Source organism: Cyprinus carpio, chromosome A1, assembly GCF_018340385.1.
Source record: "Cyprinus carpio isolate SPL01 chromosome A1, ASM1834038v1, whole genome shotgun sequence".
Taxonomy (NCBI): Eukaryota; Metazoa; Chordata; class Actinopteri; order Cypriniformes; family Cyprinidae; genus Cyprinus; species Cyprinus carpio.
This window is the reverse complement of record NC_056572.1, coordinates 32,648,997-32,671,054: the sequence shown is the minus strand read 5'-3', so window position 1 is coordinate 32,671,054 and position 22,058 is coordinate 32,648,997. Positions and strand designations below refer to the sequence as shown.

The window sequence follows — 22,058 nt, the reverse complement described above, 5'->3', positions numbered from 1 at the left end:
AGTGTTTTCATTCATTCATTCAGTCATCACTTACTTTCATTATCGATACAGTAATGAATCGATAACATTCTGCACGTTTCTTTGGTTTTATTGAATGGAGTGATTAAAGATGGTAGTTAAAAGTAAATTGTTTTCTTTTCACACAAACACACAACTTTCACACAAATGCACTTGATTGAAGCTGAAGTGTCATTTCAGCACTAAATGAAATTGCACAAATAACAGTTTTTAGACAATTTGTTGATTGCTGGGATAAACAGGCCATCAGAGTCTTGTTCTTCTCAAACAAACAGATTGCAATTCCATGTAGCGCCGTGGTTTGTGATGTATACATTACACACTTCAGCGTATTGGCACGAGGGAAATGACAATCATTATGCTGTTCATTTAGAAGTTTAGGTCAAAATATATATGCTTGTAATATACTGCTGCACAAAACAAATCAGAGAAAACAGCAGGATCTACTGCAGAATAATAAAAAGACACTCAAAGAATAACTCTGAACTTTAAATGATTTGAAAAAGCTTGCTGAGGGGATCCAGTAATATTGCTTACATAGAAAAACAATGACAGTTTAAGTCTCTGCAGACAGGAGTGTATTTCACATGTTACAGAAAAAATCTTTCAAAATCAAAAGACATAAGATAAAATACAAAATACAAAAAAATAAAGTTAGATAACTAAAACAGGATTTGATAACATTGGTTTTTAACCAAAATATCTAAAATACTAAGGCTAGTCGATAGTTTCTGTATAAAATTTACTATCCTAAAAAAACCCCCAAATAAAAATGCAGTTAAAAAAAAACTGATATTAAGGCTCATACAGTTGTATTTTAAATAACCTGAAATATTCAACCTCTAAAGTTTTTTTTCCATGCAAGTTTCAGAAAAGCCTACAAGATTTTTGCATAAAAATGTAGGAGTAGATATATTAGCTTGTAGACATCTATTGCCAGCATGTTGTGTTGTGTTATATTTGCGCTCACTGTCCTAGAGCTTTTCCCTGTAGTCATCATGACAGATGTCTGTCACATTATAATCCCTGAAGAGAAGCTTTTGTGCATCTCAGTAGCACTTTTTTTGGAGTGTCAGTTGATGTAGTTATACTACGCTGCTCTCCATCAAGCCACTGTACTGCCAGTCTGAAATATAATAAATGATACAAGTAAATAAACAAACAAACGTATATTTAATCCTGTGCTTGATTTCTGGAATTTCCAACTTCCAAAAGTCTAAAAGAGTTTGTTCTTCCAAAAATGATATTCATTTCTTTCTTCTGCTGAACATAAATAAAGATATTTTAAAAGAATGTTGCTAACCAAACAGTTGACGGTAGCCATTGACTTCCATAGTATGAAAAAAAAAATACTATGGAAGTCAATGGCTGCCGTCAACTGTTTGGTTACCAACATTCTTGTGCTCAACAGCTGTAAGAAACACATGCAGGTTTGGGACACAACATGAGGGTGAGTAAAATCCCTTTAAGATGAGCTTACAACGTGCAGCATTAAAAATGTGTTTTTGATGAGAAACCTGATCGATTAAAAATAATACAATAATTGTTCTTTTAAACTCACCATAGCTTTCATTTCCTGTCTCTCTCCTTCGGTTTTGCTGTACTGCTCTGTCGCTCTTCTGGTATTTTCTACAAACTCCTACATGAATGATTGCAGAGACACCAAAGACATTTAATATGCTGTACAACAACACAAGACTAATGTAACTGAGCCTGAGGTCAGAGAACATGAGTGGGAAAATCTCTCACCATCAGGGCCTTGTCCATGTAGTACTCTCTGCCCGGGCTGCCGTCGTTGTATTTGGTGTCGATGGCGAAGCAGAGGAAGAGAACGTCTACTACGATCTCAAAGATGGAGAGGAAGCAGTGGGCCACCAGGAAGGAGAAGACGCAGACGATGATGAGTGGCAGCACCCAGACGGTGTATTCACGCTGATAGTTCAGTGCAAGGACGCCTGCAAACGCCGTACACGACACGATCAAGACCTGCAGGCACAAGAAACACCTGTTAGACAACATTAGACTCACAAATATGTATCATTAAACCATTTTAAAAGAGATTTTTACTGTAAACTTGATTTTGTTTTCACTTTAGGAATTTTGTTGTGTTTTTATAGTCTATATAATTTTTAATTTGTGTTTTAGTAATTTTAGTACTTTAAACTAAATTTAGAAATTCTGCCTTGGCAACTAGCAGAAATAAAATTATTTGAATATTTTATTTCAGTTAATATTTTGTTTAGTATTTTTTGGTTTTAGTTAAAAAAGGTTCTATAGCACATAAATTTGTGCTACAGACATGAATGATACTTCTGATAAAAAATTATTTTTCTTAAATTAAGCCATCATAAACTAACAGCAACAATTAGACAATAATAATTAGATTTAAAAACATCTTGAAATATAAAAACCTAGAAAAAACATTGACTAAAAAAAATGTTTAAAACGAAGATTATACATGTTCCCTTGCCAATTAACTGCAAGTACTAAAACTACTAAAAAGCTACCTAGAAATATATAAAGATAACTAATAAAAATGATAAAGAATATTAAATTACTAAAACTAAAATTACAATGAAAATTAAAAAAGTAAAAGCTAAATAAAAAGTATTAACAAATACTATAAACAGTATAGAAATATTACTAAAGTAACACTGAATTCTCAACAGTATAAAGCGTAGTTGCAAATCTGTGAATACCTTTCCTAAAAACAGGACAAAGTCCCCGACGCTGTTGATAGCTGCCACACGGAGAGCGTTTTCGGCGAGGATGAATAAAGCGTCTCGCGCAGACGTGCAGAAGTTTGTGCTGTTAATGGCCGTTGCTGTATATGCATTCTGAAGAACAGACGCATGATTAATGCATCGAATTAAAATAAACAAATTCATATATTTGTGCCATATAAATGACTCACCATGTTCAGGTAAGTGAGGCACTTTTCAAGACACCACAGACAGCAGATACACGCCTTCAGCATGCAGCGCGCACAGGCGTTTTCCTACAGCGACAAAACAGAGTCTACACTGCTGTTCAAAAGTTTCAGCTCTATAATTCATCAAGGACGCATTAAATTGATCAAAAGCGAAAGTTAAGACATTTATAATGTTACAAAGGATTTCTTTTTGAAATAACACTGACTTTTCCTTTGAGCTGACTGTGGATGTAGGTGAGGATGAGGCGGGGAATCTCCACTAGAGTGATGATGAAGGCTCCTTTCACCACGGTGCCCAGATGATAGCGCATCAGACGCAGCACAGACGACACGATGGGCGTGAAGGGCATCTGAGACTTATCTCTACAATGAGACAAAGAAATGGAGTAAAAATCAGAACTGTGGTCCTTTATAGACAGATTGCTTTTTTTCTAAATGACTTCTGACCTGGTGAAGTAGTATGTGACGACAGCCCCGGCTACGGTCATCTGCTGACAGGCGAGGATGAACTCGCTGATCCAGATGAGGCCGATGGCGTGGTACCACACCATGTACTGCAGCGGCCCGTCCATTTTAAACTCCACCAGACCCGTCTGGTTATTCTGCACTGGACTTCCTGTGGGGAAACACTGATCTCTGAAACGCTGTTCCTAGTCAAACACTGAAATATAATACTAAAACATCTGATTAAGGCTAGGAAATATATTGAATATGTATGATTTATTTATGACAATATTCCTTATAAAAAGAAGCACATTGTGAATACAGTAATATTTTTTATGTGTGTGAGAGAAAGAGACTGATGTTTTAATAACGTTTCAGATATAAACTTCAGCAAAATGCCATTAAAGGGTTCGTCTTCAGAACACAATTTAAGATATTTTGGATGAAAACCGGGAGGCTTGTGACTGTCCCATAGACTGCCAAGTAAATAACAGTGTCAAGGTCCAGGAAAGTATGAAAAGCATCGTCAGAATACTCCATCTGCCATCAGTGATTATGAAGCGACGAGAATACTTTTTGTACACGAAGAAAACAAAAATAATGACAAAAAGTGTTCAAAAAGTATACAAAAATATTCTCGTCACTTCATAACGTTACAGTTGAATCAGCGATGGCAGATGAACTATTCTGACAATGCTTTTCATACTTTCCTGGACCTTGACACTGTTATTTACTTGGAAGTCTATGGGACAGTCTCAAGCCTCCCGGTTTTCATCCAAAATATCTTAAATTGTGTTCCGAAGACGAACAAAGCTTTTACGGGTTTGGAACGACATGGGGGTAAGTGAATAATGACAAAATTTTCATTTTGGGATGGAGTATCCCTTTAAGAGTTTGATTCATTTGTCTGTTCCAATAAATTAATTTTTATAGATTAATAAGTAAATAATAAAAACAAAATGTGTGTGTGTGTGTGTGTCATATATATATATATATATACATACAAACAGGCAAAAATTAAGATATATATTCTTTTACACATTAGTAAATTATAAAAAGTATATATAATATTATATTTTATATAATAAATCTTTAAATCTTTATACATTTTTAAAAATAAAACATATCAAATAAGTTAATAAAAAAAAAAAAATTGATCATACTGTGAATATATATATTACACACACACAAATGTTAATACTAATTTTTGTATATATACAAATTTTTTATATATAAACAGTTACTATATAACTAATACTATATAAAATGATTATACAACTGTACTATAGAAACATATGTATTATATATAAATAATTTTTAATTAAATGTTATTTACAAAACATAAAAATATATTAAAATATATAATAAATTATATATTTATTATTTATTTATATATTTATTATAACATCGGCACATGAAAATAATTGTCATATATGTACCAATATTTATATATGTACCAATGTTATAATATGCTGTAATAAACAACAATATTATAGAGTTAGATATAAGCATTTTGAATTGTGATGCGAACAAACAACCGAGATATGAAGCTAGTTTTTCACAGTTCAGCCCTGCGATCAACTACCAGAAATGTGGCCCACCCCAGACTTTCATTCATTTGCTCTGACAGACCTGCGGATCCGAGGAAGAGCAGCACGGTGATCCAGTAAACCCAGAAGAGCATGAGCGTGAGGAAGGTCCAGAAAGGCTGCAGGGCCAGCAGAGGCAGATGAGTGAACACTTTACCAGCCACATGAAACAGAGCGATGGTGAGCGCCACACGCTTCCTCATGAAGAACATCAGCAGCAGCAGAATCACCTGAGGTGCACGCTTATTCATTATTACATATTTGCATATTAAAAATTCTTTATATAGTAGTATGCAAATCCAAACCGTGAAAACAGTGGCAGCGATGGCGTAGATGAGCAGGGCTTTCTGGTTGTCTTTGGCCACCTCCAGTTCCAGAGCCGTTAGACTGGCGTTCACAGATTTACTGTGATCCACATACAGCCACCACAAGATCCCCGTCCCACCTGCCACAGACACAGCACTGCCTCACATCACGGGCTCTTTATGACTGCCAGCTGGTGACAGCAGCTGCTTGTCCTTTCAGTTATTCTATGTAATACCAAAGTCTCACCAATCGAGCCGACCACCACGACAGCTGTGAGAATCCAGACCAGAACCACGGAGATGTAGCGGATCACAACCATCAGGATCAGAGACAGAACTGCAGCACAGAGCAGAGACAGAACGCTGCTTTAAACCTCGCGCTTCTGACCACTGACGTTTAACTTCTGCAAATCAGTTATGACAGTTAACTAAAACTAAAATCATTTTAATACTTGGAAAAAAAAAAAACATTTAACTGAAATAAAATAAAACAACATATTTCAGCTAGTAATTAATAAAATCTATAGACATTTAATAAAAAAAGACAACAAAATTACTAAAACTAAATAAAATTAAAACTTTAGCCAGTATTGAACAAAAACTAGACATATTTAATAAAAACTAAAACTAATAAAATTATGAAAACAACAAAAAGAAAGTTTACATTTAGGTACTTAAAATAAATAAAAGTGAAAAAAATAAAATAAAATAAAAAATAAAAAAAAATAATATATATATATATATATATATATATATATATATATATATATATATATATATATATATATATATATATTAAAAAACTAGTTTTTTTAAACTAACTCAAATTAAAATGAAATAAAATAAACGCCAAGTGAAATCAAATAAATCTTATTTGAGCTAGTTTCCAATGAAACATTTCTCATTTTCATTTTGTTTAAATTGATGTACTAAAATAACAAAAAAATTACATATTTTTATTATATTATAAATATTAAAAACTATGTAGTCATGTTTAATAAAAAACAAAAACTAATAACTAATATTTGTAAAAACACAACAAAAACATACTAAAACTAACTTAAATTAAAATGAAATAAAATAAACAGCAAGTGAAATAAAGTTATTTCAGCTTAAACATTTTAATTTAGTTTAACATGACATGTATGACATGCTAAAATAATTTAAACTGAAATAAAATTTAAAATATTTAATCAAAAAAGAATAAAAATAAAAAAAACAATATTAAAACATTATATATATATATATATATATATATATATATATATATATATATATATATATATATATATATATATATATACATAAAATAAAAAACAATTCAAAATATTAATACAAAATATAATAGTATCATGATATTAAAAATAACACTAATGCAAATCAGGTTTTATATTTATGACTTGAAAGATGTCAATGGAAGTTTTGAGGAATGTAATTTGTATGAATGTTGTTGTCATAAGTTTTGATGAGAACAGTCCTGTGTAATGAGCTGACCGAGCGCGAGCAGACACAGGCCCATGATGATGTCTTTGGATGTCATCACTCCAGCGATGACTCTGTGCACCACACTGTTGTCACTGACGAAAGTGATGAAGGCCTCGGCAAACTTGGCGTAGCAGGAAATGTCAACGGGAATACAGCGGTGAAACACTGGCAAAGATGCACTGCACCAAAAAATGACAAATGGAAATCATAAGACATCAAGTTTTCTTTCCTGTGTTAAAATACTTTCTTCAGAAAGAGGAAGTCTGGGTTGAAATATCGATGGGTCTATTCTTGTTTAAAATTTCCAATAGTAATATTTTAGCCATGAATCATCATGAATGCTCTGCATTTATCTCGTCCAAGTGCGAGCACACACACACACACACACACACACACACACACACACACACACACACACACACACACACACACACACACACACACACAGCAGTCGTGGCCTAATGGTTAGAGATTCATAAATATATGAATACTATTTCACTTCTTCCACAAAAATATGAAGCAGCACAGCTGTTTTCAACATTGATAATAATCAGAAATGTTTCTTGAGCGGTAAATCAGCATATTAGACTGATTTCTGAAGAATCATGTGACACTGAAGACTGGAGTAATGATGCTGAAAATTCAGCTTTGATCACAGAAATAAATTACATTTTACAATATATTCAAATAGAAAGCAGTTATTTTAAATTGTAATAATATTTCACAATTTTCACTGTATTTATGATCAAACAAACGAAGAAAGTGGCTTTCAAAAACATAATTTTGAAAAGTAGTGTATACCAACACTAGTTTAGCCAATTTTTAGCATAAAAATGACTTCAAAGCTAACACACATGGACTAAAAACAACAAAAAATTTTAAGTTTCTACCTTGGATGGACAGGAAGTGTAGGACATTTTGTTACTCGATTAGGGTGAGATGAATACATGTTTGGCTGGACGTCATAGGAGCACAAATCAGATCCTAGAGACAACAATCCAGAAAAGCAAAAAACAATAAGGCATAAATCACATTTCAGGACATTCAGCTGTACACCACAGCACTGAGCTCACCGTTAGCTGTCGAGAACTTTGTGAGATCCTCATAAGTCTTCAGCTCGGCGTCTGGACACTTTGAGACGCACAGAGCCACAGATTTCATCTTTCTTCTCAGTATGTCGATGTTACAAGGGTCCAGGAAAAACACATACCTGTGACAGAACCATTCAACACCTGTAAAATCTTCCTGAATCACTCGTCAATCTAAAGATCTGTAAAGGACACAGCTCTGTTTCAGCGTGTTCTCACACACTTTCTGGAGGTGTGGTCATGCCCGCTGAGCTCTATTCCTGGGATTTTGGCATTCTTCTGACCGCAGGTGTTCCCGTAGCTGTCGTACCCTGATATGAGTCTGGAGGCGGCCCCTGTCGCTATGGCGAAGCCACAGATGCAGAGCTGCCATAGAAACAAGATGATGATCAGGACACGGTGGTCAACGGCAGAAATTATTGATGGGCAATATATCTGCCCCTGGAACTGATTTCAGGTGCATTGTTTACCTATACGAGAGGGCATTTTTACCAAATAAAAACGGACAGCATGAAGTACTTAAATTGAACCAATTAATTAAATGCACTTCATTTAAACACTTACAGTATGACTATAATAACAATATAACATCAGACAATGATAATAATATTGTTTAAAACTAATAATAAATATTATTCATACTAAATGTTTTTTTTTTGCATTTTTTTCCTTTATATTCATTTCACATGTCTGTCTTCCTACCATGCCGACATTGAAGAGGATGAACAGGAGCAGCCATGGGATATCTGTGCACTTCCTCTGCTCTAAGGGTTTCCACTCGCGGGGCTTCTGTAAAGGGGAAGTTGACATAGTTGACTTGACACACACAAACTAGGTATCCACTGCTTTCACGTGGAGCAGCATTTACTACACAGAGCCGTTGTTCACTGACAAGCTGCGCAAAACCACGATCATATTTTGTGCAGCTTGTCAGTGAACAACGGGTCTGTGAAGTAAATGCTGCTCCACGTGAAAGCACGCACGTGTAGATATTTACCGCTGATTACAGAACCGGCTTTACTGATGACATGCACATTAAAATCATGCTGATATTTATCATGCATCCCTAACACAAACTCTCTTTTAACTTAAAAAAAAAATAGCTCAATAAATTACTAACTACATGCATAAATAAATACTTTTTTTTGCGGATCAAGTAACATTTTCTAATTACTGTATATTAATTTGTCACATCACATAACTAGTTAAGTAAACAACAAAAAAAGTATATAATCAAAATAATGAAAACCTACAAAAACACATTGAGACTAGCGGTGTCATTTTAGTATTATTTGCATATTTTGATAGATAGTATTTTGAATTGACCCATATATATATATATATACACACACACACCAAGTATATATACACACCAAGTTCTGTCATGAAACTCTAGATGGCACAGCCTGATGGGTCCTTAATTTAACTTATGATATTTTTAGCATTAAACGACTTGTCACAAGCTGATTGGTTCATGTTGCATACGCAGCCAATGAGCTTGTTGCCTTACATTTTAATGGCTGATTAGCCTTCGCTTGAGCATTGCAGTGCGCTTTAGAGTTCCTCTGAAACCCTCCACCTTCCCCAGCTCCACCTGTATAGATCTGATATGGGTTTTTTTATGTTATTTGTGCAGCAGCAGTATGCCTTAAATACTCACAGCACCATATCGACTTCTGTATTGGCAGTAGCAAGTATGGTTGCAAAATCAAGACTGAAAATTTTCCATGGGAATTAACGGGAATAAACTGGAAAATTGCAGGAACTGGGGACTTAAATGTAGTTGAGAAGAAAAAAAATCTTGAGGCATAATCTTGGTTAATACAACCAGATGTAATGCAGTTTCAGTTTAATTTCTACCCTACACATTGCTCAATCACATGCACACATTTATTTATTTTTATTTGAACCTATTTAGTACTCATTCAACTTATTTTATTTCAGTTAGTTGCAAAAGTAACATTTTGAATTAAGTTTTTATTTATTTATATATTTATTCTTAAGGTTTCCATCTAATATTTATATTTTATTTTATTTTAATTCACCATAACTATTTTAATAGTTTTAAATAACAATAACAACATTGGTGACCAGTCGCAGTTTCCCAAAATATGAGCTTCTCTTTTTATCCTAAAATCTTATTCTTGGGAAAAGTTGCACAGGGTTCGAATAAAACACAATGAAAACAGCGACTGTCTGAAGCCACCTGACTCGTTCTCAGTGAAACCCGGAAATGAGCTTTACACTGCTCACAAACAAAGCTCTGCATTGATTTATCATTATTTTGATGTAATAAAGGCGATTGGATCAATAGCTCCCGTTATAAAGTACACAGAGCTTGCGTTTTATTAATCTACAAGCCCCTTTCTTGCATATGAGTGACTGTGATATGATTGTTTGCGCTCATAACTTCATGCAGCGCGTGCAGGCGTTCGAGTCAAAAAGTTTCCAGATGTCAGTCAGCATGCATTTACACGATGTTGTGTTTTGTGATGTCTTACCTGTGTGCTACCGCAGCATCCCATGATTCCTGAGCTGATGTGAATCACAAACACACAGACAGTGCTAAATCAGGGAGTTGGCAGCGCGCGCTCAGCGTGTCCTGTAGCAATCTTGGAAAACTGGAATATAAAAGTTGCACATTGGTAATAAATAGGTACAAATGCCCTTAGAAACAAAGACACGTCCGCTATGGAATCACGCATGAATATATAACTCACTCGAGCCGCTATGGTAAGTAAATGGATTAGGATCTGTTTTTTTCAGGATCTGACGTGCTGTAATTCTCCCTGGCGAATTCCGTGACAAGGTGAAGGCGGAGCTGAGCTGAGCTTTCCTGTCCTCCTCCTCCACCTTTTCCTCTGTCACTCTGGAAAACATTAAACCAGTATCAGACATTTCAAACTCCAGTTCTTTCGGTGTGACATTTTTCGCGAGCTACTGGAGTCTGACTTTCCACAACTGAAGATAGATTAATATTAGGACACATTTCACGTATGCTATGCTTTATGCCATTGAACGAATCTTAAATGCTCTTTGGAACAGGTTCTTTTGTAATGATTCGGTTAATATGAATCAAGGAATCAGTCGACTGCAAGGGATTGAATTTAACATACTAATCATATTGTTCTTTTTTATTCAAGTGTTAATTGCGATAGACGTTATTTAGGAGAAAACTACAAATTAGGACACTATGTTTTTAAAGTCACTGGGAATAATTTTTATATCTAATAGGGATTGAATAACTAACGTTACAAATTGGAAATTACGTTGTTGACAAAAATGTTACAATAAACGACCGTGATCTATGATAACCTAATCGACAACAGTGGTTAATCTAAATAAAACATTAAACGTAAATTAAAATGCCGCCGAGGATACTGCGAACACTTACCTGAAAAGAATCGGTGAAGGGGTTCATTCAAACGAACCGTTCGAACGAACCGATTCGCTACAGTGATTCGAACTATTGAGCTCGTTTCCTGTGACTTAAGCGCCATCTAGCGAGAAGAATCACATTATCGCCGTTGTCACATTATGGAGTTCCCGTGGACATGCTTTAGGCGCAGAGATAAAATGGTGAAAATCGTAAAATCACAAGACGGTAGCGTTATCTGAAGTTACAGATTATTTTGTTAAAGTCCATTATTTTCCTTCATGGTAAGAATCCCCAAAACTTTGCACAAAAGGTGGAGATGCCGGGGATTGAACCCGGGGCCTCATACATGCAAAGCATGCGCTCTACCACTGAGCTACATCCCCGCCGGAACGGAAAGAAGCAAACAGCAGTCATCAGTATTCACTTTGAAAACACGATTAATGTTGTAACTTTAAATATTGATCCGTGTATTCTGTCTAACGTCGCTTCTAGGGTAACATTAAATATGTTTTTGGAATAACGCCCGTTTAATAAGAATACGTTTTGTTTACGTAGGAAAAAAATATTCAGAGAGCGGCATGTTTTTTTGCACGTTTCTAACCCGTTTTTTTTAATTAATTAGTTTTTCATATATTATTAATGCATATAAAATCAAGTCTACATATGAAAATATATCACCAGTAAGTTTGTCTTTTTTTCTATGATTTATTTACTGCAATTCTTTTTTCTGCTACTCACAGTTGTGAAATTACACACAGCACCTGAACAGAACAGGAAAAGTGCACAAGAGTGACTGAAATAGATTTTTAATATCCAAAATGTAAACACATACATTGTAACAGAAAATAATGGCCACGGTGGGACATCTAAAATGATCTATTAACCTTTTTGTAAAACACAAAATGTCCTGTTTGTGAATTATGAATGTCAAGTACAGTTTAACATTATAAAGTGCTTCAGTTTTGGACCAAAGACAATACTTTGTTTCTTCTTCTTCTTACACACCATTCGATGTGCAGCAGGGATTGTTGCTTAATTTCTAAAAGGGGGTGTCTGACTAAAAAGCACCTTGTGATAAAAAATAAACTCAATCGGTAGCACCTCGTTGCTTTTGGTCACTTCATGCTGTAGGCGAACAACAACGGTGCCATCGGTTGAGATCATAAAAGTGGTATAATAAACTAAACATAAGCATTTAGTATAAGGAGGCACATCCTGAGATATTACCTCCTGTACCAGAGGCCTGTGAATGTCATTTCCCAGAAAAAACTGTAGCTGTCGTCTCACAAGGCCTTACTGTACTGCAGATCAAATCGCACAGTGTAGACAACAACAACAATAAAAATGTAACATTTAGTGGCCTGTTGAGAGCCACAATCATAAAATCCAACAATGATTTTAAACCACTTGACCTGGTTTGGCACGGAAATGATTTGTTTCTGTACAGTTTCACACAATATGACCTCGCCCCTGCTTCAGGTCGTTTTGGACACAAAACCAACTACGAATCTCCCAGCAAACATCAGCGAACATCTGTTGAAACCCACGCAGAAATACTTCAGGATAACAAAGCTAGAACATGCTTGAGCTTACAATGGCGTCCTAAACATGGCATCCATGTAAAGCATGCAATTAACTTCTAAAGTCATCCGCTCCGTCTTCACAGTAGACGTAAATATCACTGTAGCTTTGATGACAGTGTGTGCTCCACGCTTCGAGTCCATTAGCGGAGTGTTGTTTCAAGGCACGACACTTTCAAACACTTGACAATAACAACAGTGAAACATTGCACGTCACTGCATCGAAATATCATTTGAGTATAGTTTTAAAATGCATATCTAAAAAAGTAAAGTGGTTGCTGAAATGCAAAGTTTGAAGCCTGTGCTAAATGAGGAGATGAACTTTGGCCCTGAATTCGACATCTCATTGGCAGTGTCTGAATGATATTTTCGCAGACGTCTTGTCAATCAAACATTCACCACTAGTGGAGCGAACAGCTTCAAGTTTCCTCACGTTCACCGCGACGGAGCGACAAGCACCAGGCTCGGCCTCGCTGTCATCGGTGTTTGTTTTCTTTCTTGTTTTGCATTGATTTGCATTGTTTGTTTCAGTAGTGTGTTTCAGGTCCAGCGCCCTCTTATGGGCACAAACACACACAGCTGAAATTGAACAAAAAAACTAAAGAGTAGTACAAAAAAATGACATATTAGTCCCACGAAGGTGGATTTTCGTATCCACTGAATGGCGGATCACAGCACAGTCTCTTTGGCCTTCTCGTCTACGAGGAAGGTGTTCAGGTGAGAAATGTCCACAACGGCATCGTTTTTATTAATGGAAATGTCTTTTAAGTGGTCCTCGTCAGTTTGGTCCTTGGCAAAATTGACAAATACCTGAAATGAACAGACAAACAAATATAAGACTCGACCAATGGCGTTTACATAGTCTTGAAATCTTATTTCTAATTTTGCATTTTATTGCAAATTTTTAGTTTTTGTTTTTGTTCTTTCGTCCATGTTTTTGTTTTTTATTTACACTAACACTTGAAAGTTGGGAGTCAGTAAGACTCCCAAATTAAGCTTTTTGCTTATTTTTTTTGTTGTTGCTTAATTTCATTTTTGCTTATTATAACAGTAATACTATGAAATATTAAAATATTACAATTTAAATTTGGCTTATTGTTGCTTATTATAACAGTAATATAATGAAATATTTAAATATTATTCTAATTTAAAATAACTGAATGTTATAACAGCGGTTTTTTTTCCTTATTTCAATTCTTGCTGATTTATTTTCTGCTATTATAACAGTAATATTACAAAATATTGAAATATTATTACAATTTAAAATAACTTTGTTTTAAAATAGTCTCGTTTCATTTTTCCCTAATATTATTACAATTTAAAATAACTGTTTTCTATTGTAATATATTTTAAAATGTAATTTATTCCTGTGAATCAAAGCTGAATTTTCAGCATCATTACTCCAGTCTTCAGTGCCACATCATCTTTCAGAAATCATTCTAATATGCCGATTTGATGATCAAGAAACATTTCTGATTATTATCAATGTTGAAAACAGTTGTAATGCTTCATATTTTTTTATAAAGCGTGGTACTTGCTTTATGCAGTATTTTTTGATGATTAGAAAGTTCTAAAGAGCAGCATTTATTTGAAATAGAAATCTTTTGTAAGATTAAAGATGTCTTTACTGGCACTTTTGATCTATTTAATGTGTCCTTGTGGGGAAATGTTTTTTTTTGATATCTTAAAAAAAACAAACAACAAAAAAAAATGCACAGCAATGTAGTAGTTTTGGCAATATTTGTGTGTTTTCTGACTTCAACAATTACTAATTGCAATCTGTTGCACTTTTAAATATGAATGGCACTGAATATGACAGAAAACATCTGATGTGCTCTTACTTGGTCTAAAGTGGTCTGTGAGACGGAGTAGTCCTCGATGTGGAGCTGCTCTTTGTTCTTGGAGAGGATGTTGAAGATGCGGGCGAGGGATGTCAGCGACGAGGGCAGCTGGTACTGCAGCATGTTCCTGTGCTTCTCCTTCAGGGTGCTGCCCAGCAGCTCCCGCTCGATGAACTCCATCACCGGCTCCAGCTGCGGATCGGCCCCCGCCACCCGCAGGATGATGGTGTACCCATCACCAAACCTGGAATAGTCACAGAACAAGGGTTCAGCGAACTGATTCAAAAGAGTCGATTCTCTGGAATGATTCAAAATCCTGATGTGTAACCTCTTACTTGTTCTTTAAGTGCTGCACACTGCCCAGGCAGCGGAACCTGCCGTTCACCATGATGGCCATACGAGTGCAGAGCGCTTCACACTCCTCCATACTGCAAAAAACCCCAGCAAAGTCAAGCAAAGAAGTCAAATTACAAGAATAAAGCACACTGACTGAGGCTCTCTCACCTGTGTGAGGTCAGGACGACCGAGCGTCCCTCTTTAATGATGCTGAGAATGCAGTTCCACAGGGCACGCCGGGCTTTGGGGTCCATCCCAGTGGTGGGTTCGTCCTGTAACCACAGCAACAGACAGTTTAACCATCGCCCACAAGCAGAAAACCATAAAGAGTGGGAAGAGCGTGATCATGTTCTTCCACTCTGACTGACGGCCTTCAGGAAAGTAGAGCACTGTGCTGCCTGGCTTTAATTGCTAAGTGCAACCTGGTTCCTTGGGAATTAAACGCTTTGCAGTGTATTAAAAATGTGGCGCGTGGGTATGGCTTTTGTTCTGGGAAAATGAGGTCTGCCAAGCAGCCAATCTGATGATTTCATGAATTGCAGATGACCTATAAACCTGTTTGCAGTGTTTTGGGGGTTTTAGAGTAAGCGCATAATTTTTGGTGGTTTTGAATTCAGTACAACAACTAGGTATAGGTTTTGCTTCAGTTTGATGGTTAATATCAATAATTCACCTCACAAAACACACTGTGGTTGACATAACATTTATTATGTTCCTTGATTCATGTGAACAGCAAGTTTTTTTCCTGTCTTTTAAAATCTGACAAATTTTTTTATTTAGCTTTTAATATACTTTTTTTTGCTTGTCTTTGATAACTATGCACAATTGTATAGTTCCATCTGTATTTTATTATGCCTTTTATGCATTTGCAATTTATTATTTACATGTAGCATTGTTTTTCCCTGCCCTCCATAACAATTAATACAAACCTGTGACGCATTTTTGGATTATGATGCACTATTTGAAATGAATAAATGATCATAAAGTTAGATGCACACTCACCAAGAACACCACTGGCGGTCCTCCGATGAGTGCCATAGCTGTGGAGAGCTTCCTCATGTTTCCCCCGCTGTAGCTTCCTGCTGCTTTGTCTACATACTTCATCAGGCCCAGTTTACGAATGCCCCAATCTGCCACCTGCGACCAACAAGCAACTAATCAGATCCCTCGCTAACCATCTTGACATTAGTACTCAGAATTTCCCTATCAATGGCAGCTAAAAACTGACCTCGCACACTTCCTTCTCTGGGACGCCCCGCAGAATGGCGTAAAACTCCAAATGTTCTCGTCCAGTCAGCAGATCACTGATGGCATCAAACTGTGGACAGTAGCCCAAATTCTGATGCACTTCATCGATCTCTGTCAGCACGCTGCAGAAAACAAGCCAAGAGTTTGGTACTATTATGAAAAGGGTCATGACACACTCAAACACATTTTTGAAATGTTATGTAAGTGCAAACAATGTGAGAATTGTTTTTAAGGGTTGCACTAGCATATCAATGACCTCTAAGTCACAAAAACTCCTGTGTTTAAAGCATTACTGTTTTAATTTTTCTACCTCTTTCCTGCCAAGTAGGCCTCTCCGCTAGTGACAACAGAATCTCCTGTCAGCATTTTGAAGGTGCTTGTCTTTCCAGCTCCGTTCACGCCGAGCAACCCAAAACACTGATGAAAGAACATAATATCATCAAAACCCTAATCAGCATCAGTTTATTCTAATCGTACAAGACCAGGCTAAACTAAACAAATAAAACAAACAAACAAACAGAAAAGCTGATCTCACCTCTCCCGGTGGGATGCCCACACACAGTCTGTCTACAGCGGGCTTCTGCTTTCGCTTATAAACCTGCAGAATAAAAAATATTATTCTATAAATAGAACAACAACACTGAGATATACATGTATACACACACACACACACACACACACACACACACACACATGTATTTATTAATATATATGAATTCTGTATATAATTTATGATTATTTATGTTTTATTTAACATATAAATATAATAAACTGTATGTACACGGAATCTGCTATGAATATATATATATATATATATACAGGGCCGTTTCTTTCGAGGAGACAAGGGAGGCAATGCCTCATTAAAATATTGGATGAGAAAACATTTGTAGTACAAAAATAAAACAATGCAAATATTACAAAATATAGCATTAAAAAGTGCCATAAATCCTGTCTCGTGTTTGCATGCGTTCCGTGTTCGCGAATCAGTCTGAATGAACAATATGGAATTAATGTAAATACTAATTTAAAAATTAAATAAAAAACTCACTCTGTTACGTCAGAATAAGACTTAAAATGGCATGAAAACATGTTCTGTGAGTTTTTAGTAAATAATCAGCTTGGTAATATTTAGAGTAAATATCCGTGTCTGTGACCAATATTTACCAATCTTTGATGACTGACGATCTTAAAAATTCAAAAATAGTTAAAAGTGAACTATTAAAAAGAATAGCTGAACATAAGTTCATAAATAGAATCTATTATTTAAACTTTTACTGCCTTGAGTTATTGTTTTGGAATAAATGTAAAATGCTTAAAAACACTAACTTGATGAGATTCATACTTGGCTTCATTAAACGGAATATCGGTTACGTTGTTTTTCTAAGTTATTTTTATTTTAACCAAGAAAATGTGACTGGGACAAGAATTTACATTTGATAAAAAAACAAAACAAACAAACAAAAAAAAACTTTGCCTCCTCATTTCAGAACACCACTGATGTAGATAGATATAGATAGATAGATACTGTAATAAAATAATATTTACAGTTATTTTAGAATTTATTAAAATTTTAACTTTTTTATTTCACATATACTGAAAGAATCTCCATGTACGTGGATTATGCTATAGATTAATTAATCAATTAATAACACTAATACTATACACACACACACACACACACATGCATTAACTGTAATAAAATAAACACATTAAAAAAAAAAAAAAAAAAATATATATATATATATATATATATATATATATATATATATATATATATATATATATATATATATAGAACACAGACCTTGGTGAGCTGTTTGATCTCCAGGATATCAGTGTGTCCTCCTCCGGTTAAGATCCTCTGCCTCTCTCTGGCCACATCCTCATCCTCCTCTCCGATCGGCATCAGCTTAGTGCTGACCGGTTTTATAACCAAAACAGATCATTTATTACATGCATTTAAAACAGATTTTACTTGTATTTAAAATGTTTTGCACTGTGAGGCATGAACGTATCATCACCTGGCCTTGATGCAGAAACGGTACTGGATAAGGATGGTGATGCAGAAGAAAATCACACCCTCTATGGCCATGGCAAAGAGATTTTTGCCTACCATGTCCCACGCCAGAGGAGAGCGGAATCGATTCTCACCTGAAAACATTCAGAAACAACATGTCATGTTCATGCACAACTGATTTAAATGGCTGAGGTAAAGACATAATACTCTAACAAGCATAAAAATACACAGAACACACAAATATGGGTTAAATATTTTACATTTTCAGTCAGAGTTTAATTAGACCAAACTATTGTATCAATATTTTTCTGTACTTAATGAATTATATTTATAAATGTTAAAAATGCTTTTGAAATCCTTGCCTATGTAGGCACATCAATAGGTTTTGGAAACAAGCCAAGGTCTACAGACTACGTTTTGCTTCATTCAGCCCTGATGTCTTTCTTAGAATGTGATTAAGTTCAGAGGAAAACATGTTTGAGCAGCTACAGTCCTAATGCATTTCCATAGAAATGTTCCAGGACATGTTATGTCCACAACTAGATGTCACTTTGACCCGGGGCCCCTAACCAAATCAACATCACCAGTTATATAAACAATATCTGGGGAAAAACACTTTCAACTCCCTGTTCGGTTAGAGTGAAAATTCTAAATGAACATTCTAAAAAGAACATTTCAATTTAAAAGTTAGGATTTGATTAGTTATTTTGAATAGTGTATTTGTGAGAATGGTACACACCAAATCTCTCCAGAGCGTCAGCCATAGCTTGGTTCTTCACCATGTCAATCAGACCTCTGCCCAGACAGAAGTGAGGGAAGATCAGGAACACGTTCTTCAAGATGTCGTTGACGCCACCAATCTCCTGGAAAACAATGAGGAGAAACAGGCACAGTTCATTCAGGGTTTCTTTTGAGTTAGATTACATTATTTATAAGACGTTTAATCAAGCACAGCTGTGAAATATGAACTTACATTGCTGCCGAAAAGCTCCAGGACAAACGTGGACACACTGCCATTTATCCCAATGAGGATGTTAACGCTGGTCAAAACCACATACGCTGTACTGGGAATCTTAAAGAAGAATGATGCTGGGTACATCAGGGGTGTTATGGACCACCTAGATGGACACAAAGAAATGCACATGGCCAATGCTTTCATATTAGTGACATATTTTTGGAGATCTGAAAATCTGCTAAAGTTTGGGGTCGGTAAGATTTTTTAATGTTTTCTTAAGAAGTCTTCTATGCTGGATTTGTTTGATCAAAAATAGAGTAAAAACATTAATATCGTGACATAGTGTTACTGCTTAAAACAACTGTTTTCTATTGTAATATATATTAAAATGTATTTTATTCCTGTGATGCAAAGCTGTATTTTCAGCATCATTACTACAGTCTTCAGTGCCACATGATCCTTCAGAAATCACTCTAATATGCTGATTTACTGCTCAAGAAACATTTCTGATTATTATCAGAAAAAAAGACAGTATTTTTTAAAAAAATATATAAATCTTTTGTAACATTAAAAAAAATGTATTTTCTGACATTTGTATAAAAGTATTAATTTCTTCAAAGAAAAACCTTGCTGACAAAAACTTTTGAAAAGTAGTACTACATAGTAAGGACTACTAGACAGATTTTTTGCCTCTCACCCATAGAGCAAGAGCAGGAGGGCGAGAACAGGAAGATTGGTGGAGGACACGTAGGCCTCTTGCTGGAAACAGACGAAGATGATAATGACCAGGGTCGCTGGGACAATGTAGTTGCACTGAAGGACAAAGATGCAATCAGTCAAATGGCATTTGAAAAGATACTGACACATTTAGAGTAAGTACATTTTACAAAATCCGCACCATGTCCCACACAAAGTTGGCCAGCCAGTAGAGTAAGGGCTGCACTCCACTGATGAACTGCATGTGTTTGGCTTTATTCACTCTCTCCTGGATAAGGAACACCACAAAGCTGGCCGGTACGAAGGACATGGCGAAGATGACACAGATGGACACCAGCACGTCGACTGAGGTAGTCATTCTGGGAAGCAGATGGGGTCAAAGGTCAGAGATATCAAGACTGTGTGGGTAAATGGAATGGAGAATGAACTGCGCTCCTGGTTACTTACAGTGCCACCTGTGAGAGCTGCTCTTTGGTGAGGTTGAGCGGATGGTTGAACGCTTTGATCCCGAATTTGGACTGATCCAGGCCGGGGGGCAGATTAGCACGCAGGACGGCATTGTTCATGACATTGAGGAACCCTCCGATACTGTGCCAGCCCTTATTATTGAACCAGATCTGCAATAGGACACAATCATGTCACTCTTCTCACTCTTATAAACCAATAAACATCCTTAAAACTCCTTGACACTGTAAAAACAGCAATGTTTATGAGCTCAGCCATAATAATAGACTGTCCAATCAGCAAAAATAGATTAACTTAGGCCTCAACTGACTGACAACATAGCATTGTGTCAGTCTCTAACATCCTCCATCTCTGAAAGGCATTCATATAAAAGACATTAAGACCTCTGAATACATGTATTTTCTCTTTGAATTTTCACACACATTTCTTAATGTATCTTTGACATTTTATTATTTTTGTACTTGTAGTTCCTTATTATATATAATGCGAATATAATAACTGCAAGTGCATATACAACTTACACTAACAATTATACGGTGTATATATATATATACTATACATGTATTTTCTTTTTGAATTTTTACATACACATTTTTCATGTATTTTTGACATTTTATTATTTATGTACTTGTAGTTCTTTATTATATATAATGCAGATATAACTACACATGCATATACAACTTACACTAACAATTATACTGTATATATATATATATATATATATATATATATATATATATATATATATATATATATATAGGTAATTGAATATCTATATTATCTATAGAACTACAAGTATATAAATAACTTACAATAAAAATTATATATATATTAAACATTTTTATATTTTTAGAAATATACAAATATTTAATATATACTGTATATAATTGTATCAGTTTATTATTATTGTAAGTTATTTATGTACTTGTAGTTCTTCATTAAATAATATAGATTTTTTGTTATATATTGTAATTATTTAAAAATCTATAGTCTAATAAAAAAATCTAATAAATAAAAATCTATTAGTCATTATAGACCCAAAACAGGGACATAAATACCTCACAAAACCTATTTATATAATGGGACCTTAAGTTTAGCCGATTTTCTAATGGACAATAACTAAAGCTGTGCATAAATAGTGTTTACACTGCCAGGAAATCTATTGATGGATTAACTGTGCTTAGATACCTTTACATTATCTTACAAGCACTTGTAAGTCTTGTAAAGTTTATTTCAAAACTTGTATAAAGCTTTCATTCTGACTATGTCTGTATGGTCAGGCAAATACATCCAGTCAGAATGCAGTGTACTCACCTTCACATTGTTCTTGGTATCGAGACCTCGGATAAAAATTGACAGACTTGCCAGAAAGCGGTCAGGTGCGGTTCCCTGTGGGTTGCAAAATTAAAAACGGGGTTTAAGGCCGGTAAATCCAAAACATTTGGCAACAACTGCTTTCATGTTTATGAGCCCTAGCTAGTGTTTAAACATCAGTCATAAACGTAACGCAGGTGACATACTTCTTGAAGACTGAAGCGTTTACGAATGTGAGAGATGGCATCAGTGATCTCATCACCAGGGGGGAGGGCCTGTGAGCTTCTAGCACCCAATGAGAATCCACCATACCTGTAAAACAGCCAATGAGAAAGAGACTTGAGG

General features: G+C 35.3%; 3 protein-coding genes and 1 non-coding gene across 5 annotated transcripts in view; all 4 read right to left on the bottom strand.

Annotated features, from left to right (window-relative positions):
* Nucleotides 1-22,058, bottom strand: part of LOC109093063 (type II inositol 3,4-bisphosphate 4-phosphatase) — a 577,378-nt gene that overhangs the window by 263,325 nt on the left and 291,995 nt on the right. The window lies entirely within an intron of this gene.
* LOC109051876 (choline transporter-like protein 1) lies at nt 73-11,312 on the bottom strand. Its single transcript, XM_042762735.1, has 18 exons — nt 11,256-11,312; nt 10,582-10,730; nt 10,363-10,482; nt 8,564-8,650; nt 8,085-8,227; nt 7,847-7,983; nt 7,664-7,757; nt 6,783-6,952; nt 5,536-5,625; nt 5,289-5,428; nt 5,027-5,213; nt 3,398-3,566; nt 3,157-3,313; nt 2,933-3,016; nt 2,718-2,855; nt 1,768-2,004; nt 1,580-1,657; nt 73-1,144 (listed from the first exon to the last, which is right to left on the bottom strand). Exons 3-18 carry the CDS (start codon nt 10,384-10,386, stop codon nt 1,124-1,126), a joined length of 1,956 nt encoding a protein of 651 aa, XP_042618669.1. The 5' UTR covers nt 10,387-10,482; nt 10,582-10,730; nt 11,256-11,312; the 3' UTR covers nt 73-1,123.
* On the bottom strand, nt 11,552-11,623 carry trnaa-ugc. Its single transcript has one exon. It is a non-coding gene; the product is annotated as a tRNA-Ala (tRNA).
* Nucleotides 12,031-22,058, bottom strand: part of abca1a (ATP-binding cassette, sub-family A (ABC1), member 1A) — a 34,238-nt gene continuing 24,210 nt past the window's right edge. For both annotated transcript variants that reach the window (XM_042762553.1, XM_042762558.1), the window contains exons 34-50: nt 21,920-22,025; nt 21,714-21,788; nt 20,382-20,551; nt 20,116-20,293; nt 19,915-20,030; nt 19,236-19,380; nt 19,002-19,125; nt 18,266-18,396; nt 18,050-18,169; nt 16,781-16,843; nt 16,556-16,662; nt 16,226-16,367; nt 16,000-16,134; nt 15,166-15,269; nt 14,997-15,089; nt 14,662-14,905; nt 12,031-13,630 (exon numbers count right to left, since the gene is read on the bottom strand). In XM_042762553.1, coding sequence (XP_042618487.1) covers nt 13,490-13,630; nt 14,662-14,905; nt 14,997-15,089; nt 15,166-15,269; nt 16,000-16,134; nt 16,226-16,367; nt 16,556-16,662; nt 16,781-16,843; nt 18,050-18,169; nt 18,266-18,396; nt 19,002-19,125; nt 19,236-19,380; nt 19,915-20,030; nt 20,116-20,293; nt 20,382-20,551; nt 21,714-21,788; nt 21,920-22,025 — 2,194 coding nt within the window. In that variant the 3' untranslated portion in view covers nt 12,031-13,489. The remainder of the gene's footprint in view (nt 13,631-14,661; nt 14,906-14,996; nt 15,090-15,165; nt 15,270-15,999; nt 16,135-16,225; nt 16,368-16,555; nt 16,663-16,780; nt 16,844-18,049; nt 18,170-18,265; nt 18,397-19,001; nt 19,126-19,235; nt 19,381-19,914; nt 20,031-20,115; nt 20,294-20,381; nt 20,552-21,713; nt 21,789-21,919; nt 22,026-22,058) is intronic.

Excerpts from the sequence above, each read along its gene's own strand:
- LOC109051876 (XM_042762735.1), bottom strand. The coding sequence starts at position 10,386 with ATGGGATGCTGCGGTAGCACACAG. Across the intron at positions 7,984-8,084 it reads CATGACCACACCTCCAGAAA|GTATGTGTTTTTCCTGGACC; the intron begins GTGTGTGAGAAC and ends GTTCTGTCACAG. Across the intron at positions 6,953-7,663 it reads ACACTTCCTGTCCATCCAAG|TGCATCTTTGCCAGTGTTTC; the intron begins GTAGAAACTTAA and ends TTTTTGGTGCAG.